This window comes from Herpailurus yagouaroundi, unplaced genomic scaffold, assembly GCF_014898765.1.
Source record: "Herpailurus yagouaroundi ecotype Mexico unplaced genomic scaffold, PumYag 67623, whole genome shotgun sequence".
Taxonomy (NCBI): domain Eukaryota; kingdom Metazoa; phylum Chordata; class Mammalia; order Carnivora; family Felidae; genus Herpailurus; species Herpailurus yagouaroundi.
The window spans coordinates 3,600,628-3,622,627 of record NW_024420424.1 but is presented as its reverse complement, the minus strand read 5'-3'; the positions used below and the strand labels follow the sequence as shown (position 1 = coordinate 3,622,627).

The 22,000-nt window shown below is 35.8% G+C and overlaps 1 protein-coding gene across 3 annotated transcripts in view; it reads left to right on the top strand.

The window, feature by feature from the left end:
* The window catches only part of SH3BGRL (SH3 domain binding glutamate rich protein like), an 80,267-nt gene extending 62,197 nt beyond the window's left edge, over positions 1-18,070 (top strand). For all 3 annotated transcript variants that reach the window (XM_040467917.1, XM_040467918.1, XM_040467919.1), the window contains exons 2-4: positions 5,071-5,256; positions 9,690-9,770; positions 16,755-18,070. In XM_040467917.1, the coding sequence (XP_040323851.1) occupies positions 5,071-5,256; positions 9,690-9,770; positions 16,755-16,787 (300 nt within the window). In that variant the 3' untranslated portion in view covers positions 16,788-18,070. The remainder of the gene's footprint in view (positions 1-5,070; positions 5,257-9,689; positions 9,771-16,754) is intronic.
* The last annotated feature ends 3,930 nt before the right edge of the window (positions 18,071-22,000 follow it).

Sequence of the window (22,000 nt, the reverse complement as noted above, 5' to 3'; positions counted from 1 at the left end):
AAATAAAATGATGGGAGTAAGATAGAATTTGAAAAAAATTTACATAAAAGCAAAAAATACAGTAATAAAATTTAAATAAAAATATATTTAAAGAAATTGAAAGTAAAAATTAAGCTTTTATCTTTCTGCATTCAAGAAAAAGAAAAGAAATGAAAAAGAGAAAAAAAGAAAAGGAAAGAAAAAAAGGAAATTGTTTGAAAATTTGAAAAGGTGAGTACCCTGAAGTAGACTAAATTAAAATGACGGAAGTAAAGTAGAATTTGACAAAATTTACACAAAAGTAAAAAATATAGTAATAAAAATTAAAGACAGATATTTTTAATAAAAATTGAAAATAAAAATGAGTTTTTTCTCTTTCTGCTGAATTCTGTGGTTCAGGTTGTGCAGATTGTTGTCTTAATCTTCCAATAAGTTTTCTAGATGTGTAGGATGGTTTAGTGTTGGCCTGGCTGTATTTCATGGACAGGAGACACACCGAAAGCTTCCATGCTGTTCCACCTTCTTGGCTCCTCCTACTTAACTTCTTTTAACTTCAGTATTCTAATCCATAAAGTGGAGGTAGTATCTTCCTTATATCATATTATAAATATTAAGTGAAGGAGTGCCTGGGTGGCTCAATAGGTTGAGCATCCAACTTCAGCTCAGGTCATGATGTCACAGCTCATGGGCTCAAGCCCCACATCGGGCTCTGTGCTGACAGCTCAGAGCCTGGAGCCTGCTTTGGATTCTATGTCTCCCTCTATCTCTGCTCCTCCCCCACTCATGTCTTTCTCAAAAATAAGTAAAAAGCGTTAAAAATTTTTAAATATTAAATGAAATAACATGTAAAAGACATACTTTGGCTGCTGTCACTTAATGGGCCTTTTATAAATGGTAATTGTGATTGATTGAAATAAATAATAAGACAATATATATCTTCTAGTCTTGTCTGAAAACAACCACAATTTGAAATTCCTGTGAATTTGGGAATAATTAACAAATACCTTCTAATAACCCAAAGTATCTCTCTATGCTAGATGAACCATAACTTCTGTGAGCCCAGATATTCTAAATCTTGTGAAGCTTATGAGATTCAATCCTGACTGTAACAAAAGTACAAACAGTGTGGGGAATAAGCTTAGGAATCCCCTGGGCTTACACCAATGGGTTGACAAGGCATAAAGAAATACAAAGTCATAAAATTGCTCACACCCGATTTTGGGTAAACCAAATTGGCATCCCAAGAATAGGGGGGTGCAAAGACACCCCAAGAATAGGGAGGCACAAAGGTGCCAGGAATAATGAGGTGCAAAGGCACCCCAAAATAGGGAGGGGGTGCAGAGCCCCCAAGAGTAGAGAGAGAGAGGCAAAGGCCTGAAATAGAAACAGTGCAAAGATGCCCAATACATAGGAATAATATTAGAAATTCAGAGTGAAAGCACCCCAAATTTAGTACTATAGCAGAAAGCTGCTTTCATAGGAGAATAGGGCCAGGTTAGGTAAATTGGTGAAATTGGACTATGGACTACTGCACTGCAGGCAAAGCAGGCCAGAGCAGAGATGATTAACAAAAGAAAAGGTGTCTTGTCAACCTTGAGGTTATTCCCCTTATCTTTCTCATCCCATAGGCTAGCAAAGATAAACAGAGGTTTTGCCTCATTTCTGCTGTAAACAAGAAATTACTTTGGAGTTAAAAGGTTATTGGTATCCTCTTCAGCACATAAAAGCATTTGCAAGTGGACACTGGCACATTCCAAAAATTTAAATCAATCTTTTGAAAAGAGCAAACACCCCTCACTTCCACCCAAAGAATGTGAAGTTATTTCAGTCCACATGTCAGGGTTGAGAATCAAGGTATCCTTCCCTCCAAAGACACAAAGTAGGGCCACTGAACAATTGTTACTTGGAAGAAACAGTTGCTCTCCTGCTAGCCTCAGTTTCTTGTCTGTCATGTCAAGAATCAATTTTCTTTTATTTTTTTAATATGATATTTATTACAAAATTGGTTTCTATAACACACTCAATGCTCATCCCAACAGGTGCTCTCCTCAATGCCCATCACCCACTTTCTCCTCTCTCCCCCCCAACAACCCTCATTTTATTTATTAGACTCCACCACAAGTCTGCTAGAACTGATACATGAATTCAGCAAAGTCACAGGATACAAAATCAATGTACAGAAATCAGTTGCATTCTTATACACTAATAATGAAGCAACAGAAAGACAAATAAAGAAACTGATTCCATTCATAATTGCACCAAGAATCATAAAATACCTAGGAGTAAACTTAACCAAAGAGGTAAAAGATCTGAAAACTTTAGAAATGTTGAAAACTATAGAAAGCTTATGAAGGAAATTGAAGAAGACACAAATAAATGGAAAAACTTTCTGTGCTCATGGATTGGAAGAATAAATATTGTTAAAATGTCAATACTACCCAAAGCAATCTACACATTCAATGCAATCCCAATCAAAATTGCACCAGCATTCTTCTCAAAGCTAGAACAAGCAATCCTATAATTTGTATGGATCCACCAAAGACCCCAAATAGCCAAAGTAATATTGAGGAAGGAGACCAAAGCAGGAGGCATCACAATCCCAGCCTTTAGCCTCTACTACATGAAGTCATAGGGTATACATGAATTCAGTAGAATCGCAGGATACAAAATTAACATACAGAAATCTATTGCATTTCTATACACTAATAATTAAGCAGCAAAAAGAGAAATTAAGGAATCAACCCCAATTACAATGGCAACATAAACAATAAGATATCTAGAAATAAACCCAAAGTGGTGAAAGACCTGTATTCTGGACTCTAAAACATTGACGAAAGAAATTGAAGGTGACACAAGTAAATGGAAAGACATTCCATACTGATGGATTGCAAGAGCAAACATTATTAAAATGTCTATATTACCAAAAGCAATCTACACATTTAATGAAATCCCCATCAAAATGCCAATAGCATTTTTCTAAGAGCTAGAATAAACAATCTGAAAATTTGTATGAAACCACAAAAGATCCTGAATAGCAAAGCAATATTGAAAAAGAAAAGCAAAGCTGGAGGAATCACAATTCTAGGCTACAAGTTATATTACAAAGGTGTAGTGACCAAAACAGTATGATACTGGCACAAAAATAGACACATAGATCAATAGAACAGAATAGAAAAAACAGAAATAAACCCACAATTATATGGGCAATTAATCTTCGACAAAGTAGGAGAGAATATCCTATTGGAAAAAGACAGTCTCTTCAACAAAAGGTTTTTTGTGAAAAATTGTCAGTTACGTGCAACAGTGAAACTGGACCTCTTTCTTTTCCCATACCCAAAAATAAATTCAAAATGGATTAAAGACCTAAATGTGAGACCTGAAACCATAAAAATCCTGGAAGAGAGCACAGACAGTGATATCTCTGACCTCGGTCATAGCAACATTTTTCTGGATATATATCTTGAAGCAAGGGAAACAAAGGCAAAAATAGACTGTTAGGACTACATGAAAACAAAAAGCTTCTGCACAGTGAAGGAAACAGTAAAAAAAAACTAAAAGGCAACCTTCTGAATGGGAAAAGATAATTACAAATGACATATCCAATAAAGGGTTAGTATCCAAAATATATAAAGAACTGATGCAACTCAACACCCCCAAAAATAAAATAATCCAATTAAAAACTGGGCAGAAAACATGAACAGACATTTCTCCAGGGAAGACAGATAGTTGGCCAATAGATGCATGAAAAGATGCTCAACATCACTGTCAGAGAAATGCAAATCAAAACCGCAATCAGTTGTCACCCCACACCTGTCAGAATGTCTGAAATGAAAAACACAAGAAAAGAGTGTTGGTGAGGTTGTGGAGAAAAGGAAACAGTTTTGCACTGTTGGTGGAAATGCAAACTGGTGCAGCTACTGGGGAAAACAGTTCCTCAAAAATGTATAAATAGAATTACCTATGATCCTGTAATCACACTACTATTTACCCCCAAAATACAAAAGTGCTAATTAAAAAGGATAAGTGCACCCCCTATGTTTATTCCATTATGGTATACAGTAGCCAAATTATGGAAGCAGCCCAAGTATGCATTAATAGATAAGTGAATGAAAAAAAGTGGTATATATACATAATTGAACATTATTCAGTCATAAAAAAGAATTAAATCTTGTCATTTTCAAGGACATGGAGCTAGAAAGTATTATGCTAAGCAAAATATGTCAGTTAGAGAAAGGCAAATACCCTCTGATTTCACTCATATGTGGAATTTAAGAAACAAGACAGTTGTGCAAAGGAAGAAAAGAAGAGAAAGACAAAGAGACAGACTCTTGACTATAAAGAACAAACTGATGGTTACCAGAGGGGAGGTGGGGGGCGAGAATGGGTGATATAGGTAATGGGGATTAAGGAATGCACTTGTGATGAGCACTGGGTGATGTATGGAATTGTTGAATCACCTGAAACTAATATGACTCTGTTAAATACACTGGGATTAAAATAAAAAGTTAATTAAAAAAAAGAACTGGAAAAATGCTAGCAGGTATATGTTTTTAAGAATTATTCTGTCATGAGAAAGATCTAAAATCACTTAGAAGCTATAATAATTATGGACTTTTTAATTTAAAAATACAAAAATAAAAATTAAAGATAAAATTTAAAGCAAAAAAAGGACATAATCTCAAGTCATTTGGAAAGATTTTCTATGAAGCTGAAACTAAGAAAAGCTTGTAGATAATCAGAAAGCAAAGCTTCCCACTACTTGGTTTTGATTTAACTGCACTTTAGGTTAGTGATATGCATTAGCTAGCCTCACTTCTGCATCATTAGATGTGGGAGTTTTCTTTGGATAAAGAAAAAAAAATAGGTTTATACACGGATTTGTAGACTTAAAGCTATTCAATCCACTTGTGAGACATCATTAACAACAAAATAATAAAGAAGAAAAGCTACATATCTTCTGTGAAACCACAAATCTTGATCCGTGTCTGAATTAATTTCAGCTAGTTCACAAACACTGGCTTTTAATTTGAAAAATAAAAACAACAAAATCTTTTTTTCAACAATATAGTTTCTTTGTCCTTTGGGTTCTAGATTAAGAAGAAACAGCAAGATGTGCTTGGTTTTTTAGAAGCTAATAAAATAGGATTTGAAGAAAAAGACATTGCAGCCAATGAAGAGAATCGAAAGTGGATGAGAGAAAATGTACCTGAAAACAATCGACCAGCCACAGGGTACCCCTTGCCACCTCAGATTTTCAACGAAAGCCAGTACCGTGGGGTAAGAAACCAATTTAAACTCTTGTTTTATCAAAATGGATCGCCTCACATCCATCCTATCCCCTTCACTACACCCCCAAATTTGCATACAGCCATTTATCCTGTTCATCTCTTCATCCAACCTAGGCAGCTAGGATATTTCTACTAGGAAGCAGATGGATGAGTAATCCATCCCTACCTCACAACTTTTCTGTAAATGCATAAATACAGACCTTGGGCACATAGTTTCCTTTCCCTTTTTTTAAAGAATTTATTTTTAAGTAATGTCTATACCCATCCTGTGGCTCAGACTTACAACTCTGAGATCAAGAGTTGCATGCTGTACCTACTGAGCTAGGAAGGTGACCTGCCTTTCCATTTCTTCATCTGAATTCTATCTAGAGCAATTGTGTTGTTTCTGTCCTGTCCATGAAGAAGTTTCTGAAAGAAGTCAGCTGCTTTACTTATTTAGATTAAAAGTAGTTAAAAAAGAGTAATATCTTATTTCCTACTTGAATCTAGTAATACTTTTATTTTGGTATTATTTAAAATATATATTTTTTTTAATTTGAGAGAGAGAGAGGGAGAGAGAGAGAATCCCAAGCAGGCTCTGCACTGTCAGCACAGAGTTGGATGTGGGGCTCCATCTCATGAACTGTGAGATCATGACCTGAATGGAAATTGAGAGTTGGACGCTCAGCTGACTGAGCCACCCAGGTGCCCCTTATTTTGATATTATTAATGAATTTTCATAAAATCTTAAGTTAGCTAATTGAACTCATGTAAGTAACAAGGGAAACAAAAATGGAGTTTTTGCTTTGTGACTGGTGTTTTCAAGTATGCCATCTTTAGTTCATTTAAACCCTAGGGTAGTTTCCTTTATTCTTTTAGTAACATCTGTCGTCTCTGGCAATTTTAGATACTATGGCAAGTGCAAGTATAAATAAAACAGTCTTTTCTCTTAAGGAGCTGGTTGGGAGTGAGATGTGGGAAGAATCACACACACCTGAAACAATTGGAATGTGGTTATAAATATATGTCCATGTAATGACACAGTACAGAAAGCATATGTGAGGGCTATAGGAATTTCTAGTAAAGAATTGTTTGCACTGCTATGTCCTCAGAATTAGCAGGACTGAGAGAAAAATGTATTAGAGCCAGCAATCCAAATCTTCCACTTGATAGGTTTATATGGAAGTAAGAAGGACACTTTTGGGTGGGGATCTTTTTTATGTGCCAATTCAGAAAATCTAGGGGAGGAACCATGGAAAAATTGAGAACTTTATTGGCATAAAATATTTTCTCTGTGAATTCAATTTGTTCAGTTCTGAGGAGCATCCTGGAGATTTCATCTGTTGCTGCTAATGGGGCCAATGTGTAAAGACATACTCTGCAGATAAGGAAAAGACAATTGGCTCTTCATTTAGATAGTGAAACCTCAGTGCCTCTATAATGGAAATTTCTGCAAATTATTGAATACCAGGAGCTGGAAGAGGCCTCAGAGGCCATCCAGTACAATCTAAGCCAGCATATATTCTCTTTTTTGAGTCAGAAATTTTAACTCATTTGACTTTGAAAACAAGCACATTTTAGGTTATAAGGGTAACGTTTGAGAAGCATTTACCTGCTTTATTTCTCCCTCAGAAGCCACATTGTAAAGGAATGGAGTATGTTATAGAAATAAGGTATCACTGAGAAATAAGGAGATGGAAAGGAAGGGGCAGGAGGTGAGACTTGATCAAATAAATATTTGTTAATGGAAAGAGAATCCAACTTTTACTGAATGCCTACTATATACCAGACACTAAGTTAGGAATTTAATAACAATAAGAATTAAAATTTATCCCTATACAGACTCATATGGAGAAGAATATATAGTAACTATTCATAGAAAACATATGTATGATATGTCAGCTATTGTGCCACATGCTTTATGTGTATTATATTAATTAGTTCTCATACTAATCCCATGAGGTAGGTATTGTTATTCTTGTATTATAGATGAAGAAATTGAGGCTTAGAAGAAGGCTGACTTGCTAAACCATACAGCTAGGATTTAAGCCTAAATCTGTTTTATTCTAAACCTCTTACCTTTGCTGTTGAAACACTGTGTATTTCATTTTCCTATTTATGCAAAGATCCCATTTTCGTTCTTTTTTCCATTCTGTATTATGGGGGAGGTTGACCTCAGTAAATTACATTTCCCAATCTCCATTGGTGACTGGCTACCTATTAGGTTTGGCCAATAATAGGAGATACTGGTTGGTAGAGTGGAAGACAGAGGAAAAACCAAGGTATTCCTCTCTTTCTTGCTTCTGGAAGTGTCCATGACAGTGGCTATGTCTCCTTTGTGGTACTACATGTCTCAGCTTCTGGGTTTTGTAATATCTTCTCTACTCTTTCCTTTAACCTTGTAGCTGTGGTAGTAGCTTCTTGCTGTTGTTAATCTTTGGGTTTCCTTACCATTTCCTGTTTGCCTTTCCTCTATCACCTTCTCTCTCTGCCCCTCCCCTGCTCACTTGCATTCTCTATCTCTCTCTCTCAAATAAATAAAACATTAAAAAAGAATTAAAAATATTCTGTTTACTCTTGTATTCTTAGCACCAAAAAAATGATTGGCATGTAGTAGGTGCTTAATAAATATTTTCAGAATAAATTAATTAATCTGGGTTAATTGAGAAACTGGTAATGTTCTTTTGTCTCAGAGTTAGAAACCTGTTTGGGCTTGCAAAGTCCAAGGCCAAAAAAAGATAATATACTTTGATCCAGGGTAACCTGGGTGGCTCAGTCTGTTAAGTGTCTGACTTTTGATTTTGGCTCAGGTCATGATCTCACAGTTTGTGGGATCAAGCTCCGCATTAGGCTCCATGCTGACAGTGTGGAGCCTGCTTGAGATTTTCTCTCCCTCTCTCTCTGCCCCTCCTGCATAAAAATAAATAAACATCTAAAAATATATATACTTTGATCCCAAAACACTTGAACTAGAGTTGCATTTCTTGATCAGTAGAGTACAATTTTATGATCAGATTTAAATATAGTTGAAGACCTATTTTCTTTCACATGAACTTAAAGACTGATAAGAATTTTTTTTGTTACTTTGAACAAGAGGTAAGAAATACCTCTTCTACAACTGTTGGACTCTTTCAACTAACATTTTGTTTACTTCCAAGTGGTTGAGTTTAGAAATGATGTATATTGTTTGTATATTGTTTACCTTGAGTGCTTTAAAGGTAATGTGTCTCAGTATGAAATTGTTTGTTAGTATCCAATTAGTTTCACTTTAGAATAGTGAGCTCAAAGAGTGAGCTCATAGGATACTGTTCATATGTGCCTACTGTGTAGGGTTTATTCCTTTGTCAGCATCTAGGGTACATGATAAGGTGCTTTGAGTCAATCCTTGGGAGATTCCAGTAGGGATAATCAATTCTGACTGTGAAAAGAATCCCTAAATAAGAGAGAGAAATTCTGATGTTTCTTGGGGTGAGGTTCCAATTTAAGATCATCCATTGCTTGAGAGATCCTCCAAGTATCAGGAACTATACATATATCTAAAATTTATATCTCCAGATCCTCCAAGTACCAGGAATTACACATACACATATAGAAAACTATAATTGATAATCTGTTGGTGAGGAAGTCTCTAGAGAAACCAGAAAATTATGAGTGCTCTTCACCTCCAATAAATCAGCCAAAGTGCCAGACTTATTTCTGTGTGTTTTAAATTAAACAAAGTAAGGCCAGTTATAGGCAGTAGGTTTCCAAGTTTTCTAAGTAGGTTTGCTATTGATTATATGTCATAGTCAAATTTAGGCAATTCTATTTGTTACTTGTAAAGCATGCTTAGTGGCTTAGAGGATGACAGTGGGAAGCCCAACCAAATTCAGTCATGTGAGGCTTTTCATGGATTCCTGAATTGAAACTTTTTTGTGGTCCATTTGCTCTTCTGGTCATATTTCATGAAAATCTCATTCCCTCCTTCCAAAAACAGCACAGATTTATTACTCTTATGGTCTTGGGCATATATAGCTAATATTCAGTCTACTGAAGGTTCTGAGGATATCTCTAGCTTAATAAATAATGAAAGAGAAATAATGGGGAATGGAAGTAATAGCCTCCTACTAGAAATAAGCAACCTCTTGCTGGCAAATAGTTGGCTGCTTTAGCTGTGGAGAAAGCTACTTGGCCTGAGGCAGATTTAAACGCTATGTGATATTAAATAATCCGTTTTGAAATTTCTGCCCCACAAAATAGCATATATTCTAACTCACATTAAATGGGATCTAACATGCCTTGATTCTTTACTACATTTCCCAGAGTCCTAGCACTATGGAAATTCGATAACCTATATGCCCCCCCAAAAAAGGTTCACCAATCAGTTAGTTATGAATAAATTTGCTCTTTTATTTCCTTTGTTGGTTACATATTGCTTATTCTCCTTTCCTTCTTTTCATTAAGGACTATGATGCCTTCTTTGAAGCCAGAGAAAATAATGCAGTGTATGCCTTTTTAGGCTTGACAGCTCCACCTGGTTCAAAGGTATGATTCCTTTTTTTCCTTGCTTTATTAGCCATTTTATTGCTGCTGGGTTTTTTAGTCCGTGAGATGTCTACCCTTATTATGTATTCAGATTAAGCTAGAGGCAGTGTAACATGGCTGAAAGGAAATGCTCCTTTTTTGCATGCATTTTATTTATGCATAATCAAATACATAAAGTATGTGAGTGGGAGGTAGGTGGAGTGACTTCCCCATCAAGTTACCCAAAGCAGTAGATTTCTCATTGACCCATTCATAAATAAGTGGTTACCAACTTTAAAGACTCCATTATTTCAGCTGTCATGAATGGTTTTACATCAACAGAACACATCTTACTCATAGTAATCTTCTTGGCAGCATCTATTGTCTTTGTGTGAGAGTAAATGCTGGAGTCACCCATTCAAAATAACTAAGAGCATTGGGGTGCCTGGGTGGCTCAGTCGGTGGAGCCACCCACTTTGGCTCAGGTCGTGATCTCACAGTTCGTGGGTTCGAGCCCCGCATCGGGGTCTGTGCTGACAGCTCAGAGCCTGGAGCCTGTTTCAGATTCTGTGTCTCCCTCTCTCTCTGCCCCTCCCCTACTCGCGCTCTCTCTCCCTCTGTCTCAAAAATAAATAAACGTTTAAAAAATTACATAAAAATTAAGAGCATTTGAGTTTCTAAACTGGTCACTAAATTGCTGGCTAAATTTGGGACTTTCTCCCTGCCAACAACAAATAATTTTTCAAATGGCAGTGTTTCCAGGGGAGATCATATAAAGAAAAGAATCAAAAATTAAATTGCTTATTTAATGAAGTGTCTCAAAGCTATGGGCTTTAAATATACCTTTGCTTTTTACCATAGGTCTTTTCTTTTTTAAAATATTTTTAAATGTTTATTTATATTTTTGAGAGACAGAGCATGAGAAGGGGAGGGGAATAAAGAGAGGGGGACAGAGGATCAGAAGCAGGCTCTGCGCTGATAGCAGCAAGCCCAATGTGGGGCTCGAACTCATGAACCAAGAGATAATGACCTGAACTGAAGTTGGCTGCTCAACCAACTGAGCCACCCAGGCACCCCATGCTTTTTACCATAGGTCTTTTCTACACAGGCTGGCTTAATCAGAATGTATACCCCCCTGTTCTATCATTTTATGTTTTGTTCGTAGCAACTAATTTTATGTTAAATGGATTCTTTGAACTCCAGCTCCTTCTCCAATTTCGGGAATCTGTGTTATTGCTTGTTTTCAACTAGAGATCATTTACTAACATTGTTGTCTGATTCACTGTGAAATTCTGTTTCCTTCCTGAAATTTCTTTTCCCATGAATAAAATGTCTTATTTTAGGCTTTGTATAATTTAAGTTGGAAGAAATGTTAGGTAAGACATTTCTGTTTAATCAAGTTAGTAAAACCCAAGTTAAATCATTGATTTCAGTTCAGATAAAAGGAAGTATGAAAAGAAGAATTATCTGTTTTCTGTGACTGATTACTCCCTCTTCTTTAGTTAAAAGTAGAAGTCATTCATTTAGTAAGTATTTATTGAGTGCCAAACACTAACTTGACATTGATGGTGAGACAAATATGGAGAATACAACATAGTCGCTACCTTCAAAATGTTTTTAACCTAGTGAAGGAAAAGTATACAAATAATTATATAACAAATATGACTACAAATAATTATAATCCAACACATATTATAGTAAATTCTGTATGCTGTGAAAAAAAGTGCCATAAGCATCCAGAGAAAATAATAATAAATTATTATTAAGGAATTTGGGGAAAGTTTCATAGAGGAAGTGACATTTGAGCTGTTAGGGATTCAAAAATACTGAAATGACACTAAGGTGTCTTTCATAGAGGCAGAACAGGAACTACTGCATGTAGCTTCACATGATGATATTTTCAGGGAGCAAAGTGTAGTGCTGCATGTCTCCATAATAGGGCATGTTAAATAGAGGAGGTGAGATTGACTAGGTAGGTTTGGACTAAATTATGAATGCTGTGTTAGGTACTTTCAGTTTTATCCTCTAGGTATCTAAAAGCCAAGGTAGGAAAAGGGGGAATACAGTGATAAGATTATCTCCATACTTTAAGATGTGATTTGATCTGTGTCTTAAGAGAATAAATTTGAAAGCTGTATGGATTCTAAAATATTGGAGAAATGAGATATTAGAGATAGGCCTACCCATTAGAGGGTACTTTAGAAGTCCAGAAAAGTAATGAAGAGGGCTTAAAGTGGTGTAGTGGCCATGGAAAGGAAAAATGAATTTAGGAGATATAGAAAACTCATGTATAATAAGATATAGAAATTTATGAGATGTTTGTGTATGTAAAGAACTGGGAAGAAGTGAAGCTATATACAGGGCTTCTAACCTGAGTGACTGGAAAATAAAACAAACATCATGTAGGAAACAAAAAAGTGAGTGATCCAGGGGAAGAGTTAGTCTTGGAAAGGAGAGGACATGCATTTTTTTCTGACATTGGACAGAATGAGAAGAGAAGGATAAAAATAGACATTTTAATGTGCTAGGAGGTTAGAGAAGTTCATATTTTAAAATGTCTTATATTTAGTGTAAGGTCATCTGCTAGGTGTGATGGGAAATTTAAGGTATTAGAACTTTGAGGAGAATTGAAAGGATTCAGTTGGTGAAAATAGTCTAGAGTAGATTAAGATTGTGAATGGAAGTATGGCTGAGCAAAATAGAGGGTCCAGCTAGAGTTGATGAATTCATAGTGGAGCCAGTCAGCTGTTAGTTTTTTTTTTTTTCATCCTCATTTAAGCCTAGGAGTAAGAATAAAGTAAAACAGTGCATGTTAGCAAGGAGAGAATGGATAGATTGGGATAATAAGAAAAGATCTTGAGTTGACAGTGGAGTTAAGGGAGGATTGGTAATAGGGAGATTGTTTTATTTTGTTTAATTTGCTTTTACTTGAGTATAGTTGACACACAATGTTACATTAATTTCAGGTGTACAACATAGTGAGTCAACTTTTGTACGAATTGTGGTAAGCTATCATTTGTCACCATGTAATACTATTACAGTATTCCCTATATTCCCTATGCTATGTCTTTTATTTGGTGATAGGAAGATTTTGAATGCTAGTATTTCATAGGTTTTTAATAGGTTTTTTTCCAAGACTAAAAGTGATAAATTTGATATCAGAATGATGATTTTTCTATTCTTCAGCTCAGCTTTCAGAGTTCTTTCCCCCTTTAATTTAACATGACAATAAGCCTTCCAGAAAGAACTGACAAAGAGAAAGTATACAAAATAAGGGGTGACTGTGTGGCTTAGTCAGTTAAGCGTCCAGCTTTTGATTTCAGCTCAGATCATGATCTCACAGTGGTGAGATGGAGCCCAGCATTGGGCTCTGTGCTGATCATGGAGCCTGCTTAAGATTCTCTCCCTCCCTCATCCTCTACCCCTCCCCTGCTCATGCTCACACACTCTCTCAAAAAAAGAAAGTATACAAAATAAGAAATACAACTAGTTAACCCACATTATAAAAATGCACTGACAATAAAGACATGTGATAAAATGAGATTCAATTTTCATCCATGAAATTAGTAAATATAAAACAAAGGATAATACTCAGTGCTAAGAAGCATGCATTAAAACGCTCACATATTGCTGGTGGTAGTATGAATTGGTACTCTCTTTTGATAACTAGAATGGCAAACAGGTATCAAGGACCCTAAAATGTTTATAGTTCTTCACCCAGTAATTTCACATGGGGTATTATAGTCTTCATCAATGAAATAATTCTATACATGGAAAAAGTTTTATGAATAAAAACATAAATCAAAATGCTATTTGCAATCCTAAAACTTTGGAAGTAAATTAAATGTCTAACAGTGGGGTCAACCAAAATAAATCAACACTGAATGAATTTTATGGATAAAAATATGTTTCAAAGCACTATATATAATCCTGAAACTTTGAAAACAAGTTAAATGTCCAAAAATAGTGTTGACAAAAATAGCTTATTCACTGAAAGAACTAGTGCTTTCATTAAAAAATGAGTTTGTGAAAAGATACATTATAATAAGGTATATAATTGTTTTTACTGTATGATTAATACTCTATGTTAAGAGACTGAACTGAACCATAGCTAAACATGAATATTTTTCTCCTTTCTTTATGTTCCAAATAACTTGCTTACATTCTATTTACATTTAAAAATTATTCAAAACCAATTCAGTGGAGAACTTGGTATTTAAAAATATTTTCTGACAAATATTTCCATAAAACAAGGAATCCTGCTGTGAAAGACAATTTTTATATTATTTTGTATATGGATGCATTCAAAACAGGGTATTTTAATATTTACTATTTATTTTATTAATATGGAAGATTATTCCTTAGTACTAGCATTTCTTTATAGAAGGTGATGTTTTTCAGATATGAAATAAAATAACATTTTTTTACTAAAAAATAAAAATCTGGTGATGTTCATGTTGAGAGAAAAAATTATTGACCCATATTCACTAGTAGTATATTGAGGGAGTAGAGAATGCTGGTTGCAGAAATGTTCTCATTAGCTTTGGTTGAACCACACTGCTTCAGGGAGGAGCAATGGAGTCTGCCTCTGCTGTGAGATTTGAAACATTCCTATTTCCACTAAGCCCATTCTATTTTACCACATCTCCAAGAGAAATTTTATATTAATTTCACTTAGCTGTGGTGTTGGTCCTAGTTACTTGGCAAAAAGTGGAGAAGAGAAAAGCAGGAAAGAAGGATGTATGCTTGAAATGGCCAAGCACTGAGCTAGACCCTTCACATACAAGTCATTTTATCCTTAAACCATCGTTATGAGCTAGATGTCCTCAATGACATTTTATAGAAAAGGAAACTGATGCTCAGATAATTTAATTAATTTGTCCAAGGTTACATAATTATTAAGTAACAGAGCTGAAATCTGAAGCCAGGATTATTTGATGCAAAATTGGTACATTTATGGAATGATGTTTATATTAGGAATAAAGGGGGAAGATACCTCATATGGCTGTTTCCAAATCTCTCAGTTTAATTAGATAATCCATGAACTATAATTATTGGCTACTTACATTTATGTACTAACAAATATTTTAGCACAATTTATATATTTGATGGATAAAATATAATTAGAAAAGTAAATAATTTACTTTAAATACAATGTATTATTGCAAAGACAAATTACCAAAAAATTGAATAGCTTTTTTGTTTTGGATGTCTGTGGCAATAATTTCTTCCATTAAAAGGGATAACTGAGAGCTAAAGGATTTATAACTAATTACAGCAAAGAGTGATAAGATGTGACTTTAGGGATTTAGGGTGTTTCCAAAATACTAGTTACTCAGAGGCATTAGATGTGCATAAAAAGAAGGACTTCACATTAGGACATATTCACATTTTTATTTCTATTTCTATTGTATTTTATTATTATTATTATTATTTTTATTATTATTTTTTTTTAGAGAGAGGACACGATGAAAGAGGGGCAGAGGAGAGAGAGAGACAGAGAGACAGAGAGAGAGAGAGAGAGAGAGAGAATTCTAAGCAGGTTCCACACTCAGCACAAAGCTGTACACAGGGCTCCATTCCACGACCCTGGGTGATGACCTGAGCCGAAATCAAGAGATGGATGCTCAGCCGACTGAGCCACCCAGGCGCCCATATTCACATTTTTATATAACTACTTCCCCAATGATATGAGCTAAGCCTTTGAGGAGTCTTAGTGTAAAATTCATTATGTTATGAGGAAATTCTCACAAGCTTGTTCCATAAAATGAAACAAAATGCATAATGAGGGTCTAAGATATATTCATTTTGACAACATAACATGATATTTAAAGTTTTAAAAGCACTTAGGATTTTTTTTTTTTTTTTTTTTTTGCCAAGGTTTCTGGAAGGTAGTATTTTACATCTGTTTTGTTGAAAATGTATTAAGAATGAATTACAGGGATTCATGGGTGGCTCAGTTCAGTCAGTTGAGCTTCTAACTTTGGCTCAGGTCATGATCTCATGGTTCATGTGTTTGAGCCCCAAATCAGACTTTGCACAGACAGCATGGGGCCTGCTTTGGATTCTTTGTCTCCCTCTCTCTCTGCCTCTCCCCTACTTGTGCTCTCTTTCTCTCTCTCAAAAATAAATAAACATTTTTTTTAAAATTAAAAAAAAATGAATTACAGTGTCCTCTTTTGCATCCTTCTTTCTTTCATTTCTACCTTTTTTTGTTTTGTAAGAATCTAGGCATCTTTCATTTTTGCCTTTTCCCCCTTCTTCTGGGCAGAGTATCTGGAGTATTCAGCTGCTCCTACTCCTCCTGAGACCATCAAGTATTCAATTTATGACAGGTGTTTAGAATGATATTGTCTAGTATGCATGATTTCTACAACCTAACTCTGAAGTTTCTTTCACCAAAGTCACTCTTACCACCCATCTTTAGTTCCATAAACTTTCCTTGAAGTGTATTTTGTGTCAAGTAGTATGGTAGGTTCCAGAGCACACCTATAGGTCAGAGTTCCTATGGTAGAAATACTCATTGCCCAGAGGAGAAGAAAGAAAACCTGACCTGTTTTCCTGCCTACCGTTATAAAATTTAAAGCAACAACATTTTAATAAATATCACATTTTTAAAGTAATTTAAACCTTAATTAAACAAAACAACTAACTGTAAACTTTAGGTGACAATGTTTTGAACACTCAATTTTTGATGAAAAATCACAGAGAAAGGAAATCATCTATTTTTTTAAATTTGAACTATAATTGGAAATCACTGGCTTTTATGGAATTATTTCACACAATTAGTAATGATTAGGCAGTCTTCTATTACATCTGCTTCTAAGCAGAAGTTTCTATTTTATAGTTTTTCTATTAAGAATTTTTAAGCAGTCTTCTCTGGGAACCATTTGTTTTTGTTTTTGAATATTCTTAATAATTTGAGCTAATATAGTGTAACCAAAATGTACATGGATGTCTGTTTTGTGATATTTAAATTTATGTTTTGTTTGTTTTTCATTTCAGGAAGCAGAAGCTCAGGCAAAGCAGCAAGCATGAACCTGAAACATTCTGCCTTAAGCATCCTGAAAAAGGAATCTCTATTGCTCTTAAAATTATCTTCAAAAGAAATCAGCTTAATGTTGAGATAATAGATTATTTGGTGTTTTCACATGCAAACAATCAAAATGAATAATACATAATTAAAATGTGAATATTATGATGAGGAGAATGAGAAGTGAACAAAATTTTTAGATGTCATGGAATAGTATTGTTATCTGCCAAGGCATTTTATATACTTCAGTGATTGTAAAAAAGAAAAAAAAGACCTGTGCCTTTTCTGGTATTATTATTGCAGCCTTTAAAACAGAGCAAAAGAATCTGTCTCTTGTTCCAAAATTGCCTCATTAATTTTAGCTAACAAAAATATGTACCCTTTGATATAACATTATTGTGATTAGAAAGCAGTTGCAGGTAATTTTTATATGTCAGACATTGTAATTTCTTATGGTAATTATAACATTCCCATTATTTTGTAATTGAAACTTTTATGTACTAAACAGGTTTTTTATGCTTCTAAATGTAGCCCTTTATTGTTTACTTCAGTGATCAGAACAGATGATCTCCTACAAAAAAAACCCAAAAAACAGATATGTTCAATTGACAAGTTCCTCGCTTAACTGCAGAGCTATGATGCAATTATGTTTCTAAGTTGCTTGCCTCACTGAAACATATATATATATACATATATATATATTATGAAAGTGGGCTAGCATGTAATTTTAAAATGGCATTCTTTTGCAAAAAGCTCAGACTTCTAATTAACTATTACAAAATAGGTCAGCACTCAATGCCCAAGTCTGGTTTTCCTTAGGTCTTTGCTAAAAAAAATCTTAATGGTTCACACTTTTAAATCAACTTGTGGTCATGAATGCCACTACCTCTCAGATATTTGACATGTTTGTTTCAGCTTGGGCACATATTGTATGAATATGTAAATCTAAGCAGAGAGAATCTTTTCTATGCTTCTATTCCAGTGATAACACAAGTATCAGATAAAAGAGTCAATTTTTAAAATATTAATTATGAAAACTTGTAAGAAAACAAAAAACATTATGGCTTAATTACTTACCCAGAAGATATACATATTGTACCTTAGTTCCACACTACTTTATTACTTAAAAAAACCCACCTTTTACTTTAAATTACCTTACCCTATCATTTGATGTGTGCAAGTCTGTGTTCTATGCCAAAATCAACATACAGTGAAGACATAGTTTTGTTTACTGAGATTCAAACTTAATGTGATGCTTTACAATAAACTCAGTCCTTTTAGAAACATATTTTACGTGTTCCTGGAGTTTCTAAATAGTATAAAGTAATTTTAGATGAGTAATACATGTTTTAGAAAGTGGGAAAGGAGAAAAGAAAAAAATGACAGAAAATAATTTAAATGTAATTTCTAAATTTCCTCTTTTAGGATTCTAAATTTTGCTATATACACTAGAATTAAACAGAATTATTCCATTGTTTTGTCTACAAAAATATGCCATAGAGAACTCTAGAGAAAACAGGGTGCCTTGTAATTGATTCTGGAAAATGCTAGAAAAATGTTTGGTCAATATTTTCTCCTGAGCTTTATTAAATGCTGATTTATGAAGTTTTGGGATGATGGGGGACTCATGGGGTCCAGAGCCAAGGGCCAAGAGAGAATTCTTGAAGATGTCTTTGATGCAAAAAGTTGATTTTATTCAAGCATGGGGACAGGACCCATGGGTAGGAACAACTGCACTGAGGTCGTGACAGGTAACTCATTATATATCCTCAGGTTGGGAGGAGATCAGGGATAGAATAAGTCTCTAAGGAATTTTGGAAGCAAGGTTTCCAGGACCTTGAGGGGCTAGTGGTTGCTAGGAAAATGCCATTTATTACTGTTTAATAAAACCTCAGTCATAAGACCCTTCAGATGTATATCAGGAGACCATAAGCTTGGAGTATGATTGCCAGCATGTGTCTTGGGGCAGTTGAGATAAAGGAACTTGACTTACAGGATCCTTGAGGCTGGGAAAAAAGGTAAGATTCTCTTTTGCCCCTAGCAAATTGTCATCATCTAAGCAGCTGAGCTGAGCTCCTAGAGGGCGGTCACTCTGCTGATTTCAAGGAATTGTCAATTGGCTGTAGGCAGTAAGGGAATTTAATTTTTCATTTGCCTTAGTTTCCCACATTACCATGGCAAGCACTTAAACCCCTTTCCTTTGTTTTTGGGTAGCCAGGAGTGTCTGAGAAATATCACACATATTCCACCTGGGCAGGGGAGTTGGGGGGAGAGCCAGCCTGTATTTTGCCCTCAGCTTGCCCCAAGTTCCCTCATCACTGATAATGTTTCTTGCAGTATTCTAAGTGGACAATTATTTTATACTTATTCATTCAAAATCATATTTCAATTCATTTGAATTATGAGAAAAGTAATAGTACTAAATTATAATATTCTTAAATGATAATGACAAATACTACATGGCAAATCCCTATTACTTCTGTTGGCTCACTATCCTATCATTAATCATGGTGAATTATTTTGATATTATAAATGGGAGTACAAGAAATAATACTATGAACATGAAGAGTTAATCATTCCTCCAGCAGTTCAGTGTCTTACAGATACCTTCTTCATAATTTTTGAAATCATTGCTGATGAGGTTTTTGGGGTGATGGTGGAGTTTGTAGGGTTTGGAGCTTATGGCCAAGAAAGAATTCTTGAAGACGTCTTTGGTGCAAAAAGTTGATTTTATTAAAGCACAGGGACAGGACCCATGGGCAGAGCTGCCCTGAACCCTGTGGAGAGACTGGTTATATATATTTGGGAGTTGGGGGAGGTAAAATTAAGGGGAATTTCCAATGAGATTTTCATATGCTAAAGAAGACTCACAGGATACTGAAGGCCTAGCTATTGTCAAACTAAGGTGGTTTTTCCCTCTAGCAAAGCATTAGCTTTAAGACAGTAGGGAGTGCTTAGAGAAAAGTTTTACCCTGCCTGCCTCAAGTATTTGTCAATGGGCTGCAGGTTATAAGGAAATTTAATTCTATCTGCCATTTCCTTCTGCCTTTGTTTCCCACATCTTTCCCCCTGAAAACTTTTGACTCTTAAAATCTTTAAGGTTTCTGAGGGTGGAAGGTATTTTCTTCTGTAACTTCTTCCTGCTGAACAGGGGTGTAGAGATGTCCTTAACTGTGTGTCAACATTGGTCAGTTGGGTGTTCATATACAGGAGTTACCAAAGGCAAAGGCAGCCAATCTAAGGTAGACAACATATATGAACCTCCTTGAGTAGAAAAGATCATCTGTCAGCTAGAAGTTATGGTGGTGAAGGAGTCTTGGCACCAGGCAGACACCAGAAAAGACAACAAAATAAGGTTAATATTATGAGAAAGAGAAGCCAAAAAAAAAAAAATCTCCAGTCCTTTATTGTCATTTGAAGAGAAATTTAAGGTCTTCCACTGGTTCACAGGCATAAGAAGGCATGTCAGCTGGCATACTATGATTGGAAAAAAAAAGGATGAAATAGGCAGAGAGGGAAAGGACTAGGATCTGAGGTCCCTGGGTGGGAAAAGACACATTTTGGAACAATGCTGGGAGTGTCTGACCACAGCAACCCACCCTGGGCATAAAAGTTCCTCTTAAGAATGTAACAGACACTGCCTACTCCCCCTCAGGTTTCCCTCTGGAATTTGACAAAAGACCTAAGTGCGGCCATAGACAACCCCTCATAACAACGAAAACAAGCCAGTCAGGCATGGACAACCCAGCACCTAGAGCTATCAAGACAATAAGGGTAGGGGCACCTGGGTGGCTCAGTCGGTTGAGCGTCCGACTTTGGCTCAGGTCATGGTCTCATGGTCTGTGAGTTCAAGCGCTGTGTTGGGCTCTGTGCTGACAGCTCAGAGCCCGGAGCCTGCTTCGGATTCTGTGTCCCACTCTCTCTCTGATCCTCCCCCGCTCATGCTCTCTCTCTCTCTCTGTCAAAAATAAATAAACACTAAAAAAAAAAAACAAAAGACAATAAGGGTAGAACCTGAGAAGGAATAAGGGAGAAGGGAAGAGGGAGGGCTGACCAGAACCTTATAAAACAAGGACCCTTGCCTAGAGTTCTCAGGCATTCACTTCCGAACGTCCCTTCTCTATAAACAGAGCTTTCCTACTATTCTTCCTTTCTAATCTTATACTCTAATAAATTTTGCCTGCTGCTCATTTTGTGTCCACCTCTTTGTTCTTCAAAGTGGCAAGGCAGTGAATTCTGTGTATTGTGGTAAAAAATCCTGCAACAATACTAGATTCCTGTGAGGAAGGTACAGGTTTAATTCTTTAAAAAATTTTTTTTTAACGTTTATTTATTGAGACTGAAAGGGCAGGCCTACACTGGCCAACTCCATCTTGTTCTGTGTCCTTCACCTTGACCACGCCTCCTCCCCTTGAGGAACCTCCTGCTCACCTGCTTAACAGGACTCAGACCCTTCCCCAGCCGGTGCAGGTAGGGGATTGAGCTCGAGCTAGCTCGAATAAAGACTCTTTTGCTTTTACATCGGACTCAGCTCCCTGGTGGTATTTGGGGATCACGAATTCTGGGCATAACAGAGACACGAAAGAGACAGAGCATGAGCAGGGGAGAGGCAGAGAGAGGTGGAGACACAGAATTCGAAGCAGGTTCCAGGCTCCGAGCTGTCAGCACAGAGCCCGACATGGGGCTTGAAGTCACAAACTGTGAGATCATGATCTGAGCTGAAGTCAGACACTCAACCGACTGAGCCACCCAGGTGCCCCCAGGTTTAATTCTTGATATAGGAGTCCATGAGTAATGGCCTTCTAATTTAACTACAGTGGGATTCCATAATATGACTCAGTAGAGGCCCTTCCATTTTGGAGTTAAATCCTTTACCTGTAGTAGACTTCTAATCCTTTAAATAAACCATATTTCCTTCGTTTATATGGGGTGGGTTTCTAATAACTACAGATAAGGTTTAGGGAGACTATGACTTGTATATTCATTTAGAGATGTATGAATTAACCTGGGCTCAAGGAATAATTTAATAAAGCACTATAGTCTTTTCATAAAATTGTTGGGGAAATCCATCCCATTCTAGTTTTTTAAATAAATAAATACCCATTGGGACCTGTTACTATCCCCACAGAAGAACAAGCAAGAAGATTGTCCATACCTGTTCTATTGTGACAATATCTCTGAAGTTTACCTCAAGTTGTCTAGCTTAGGCAAACAACAT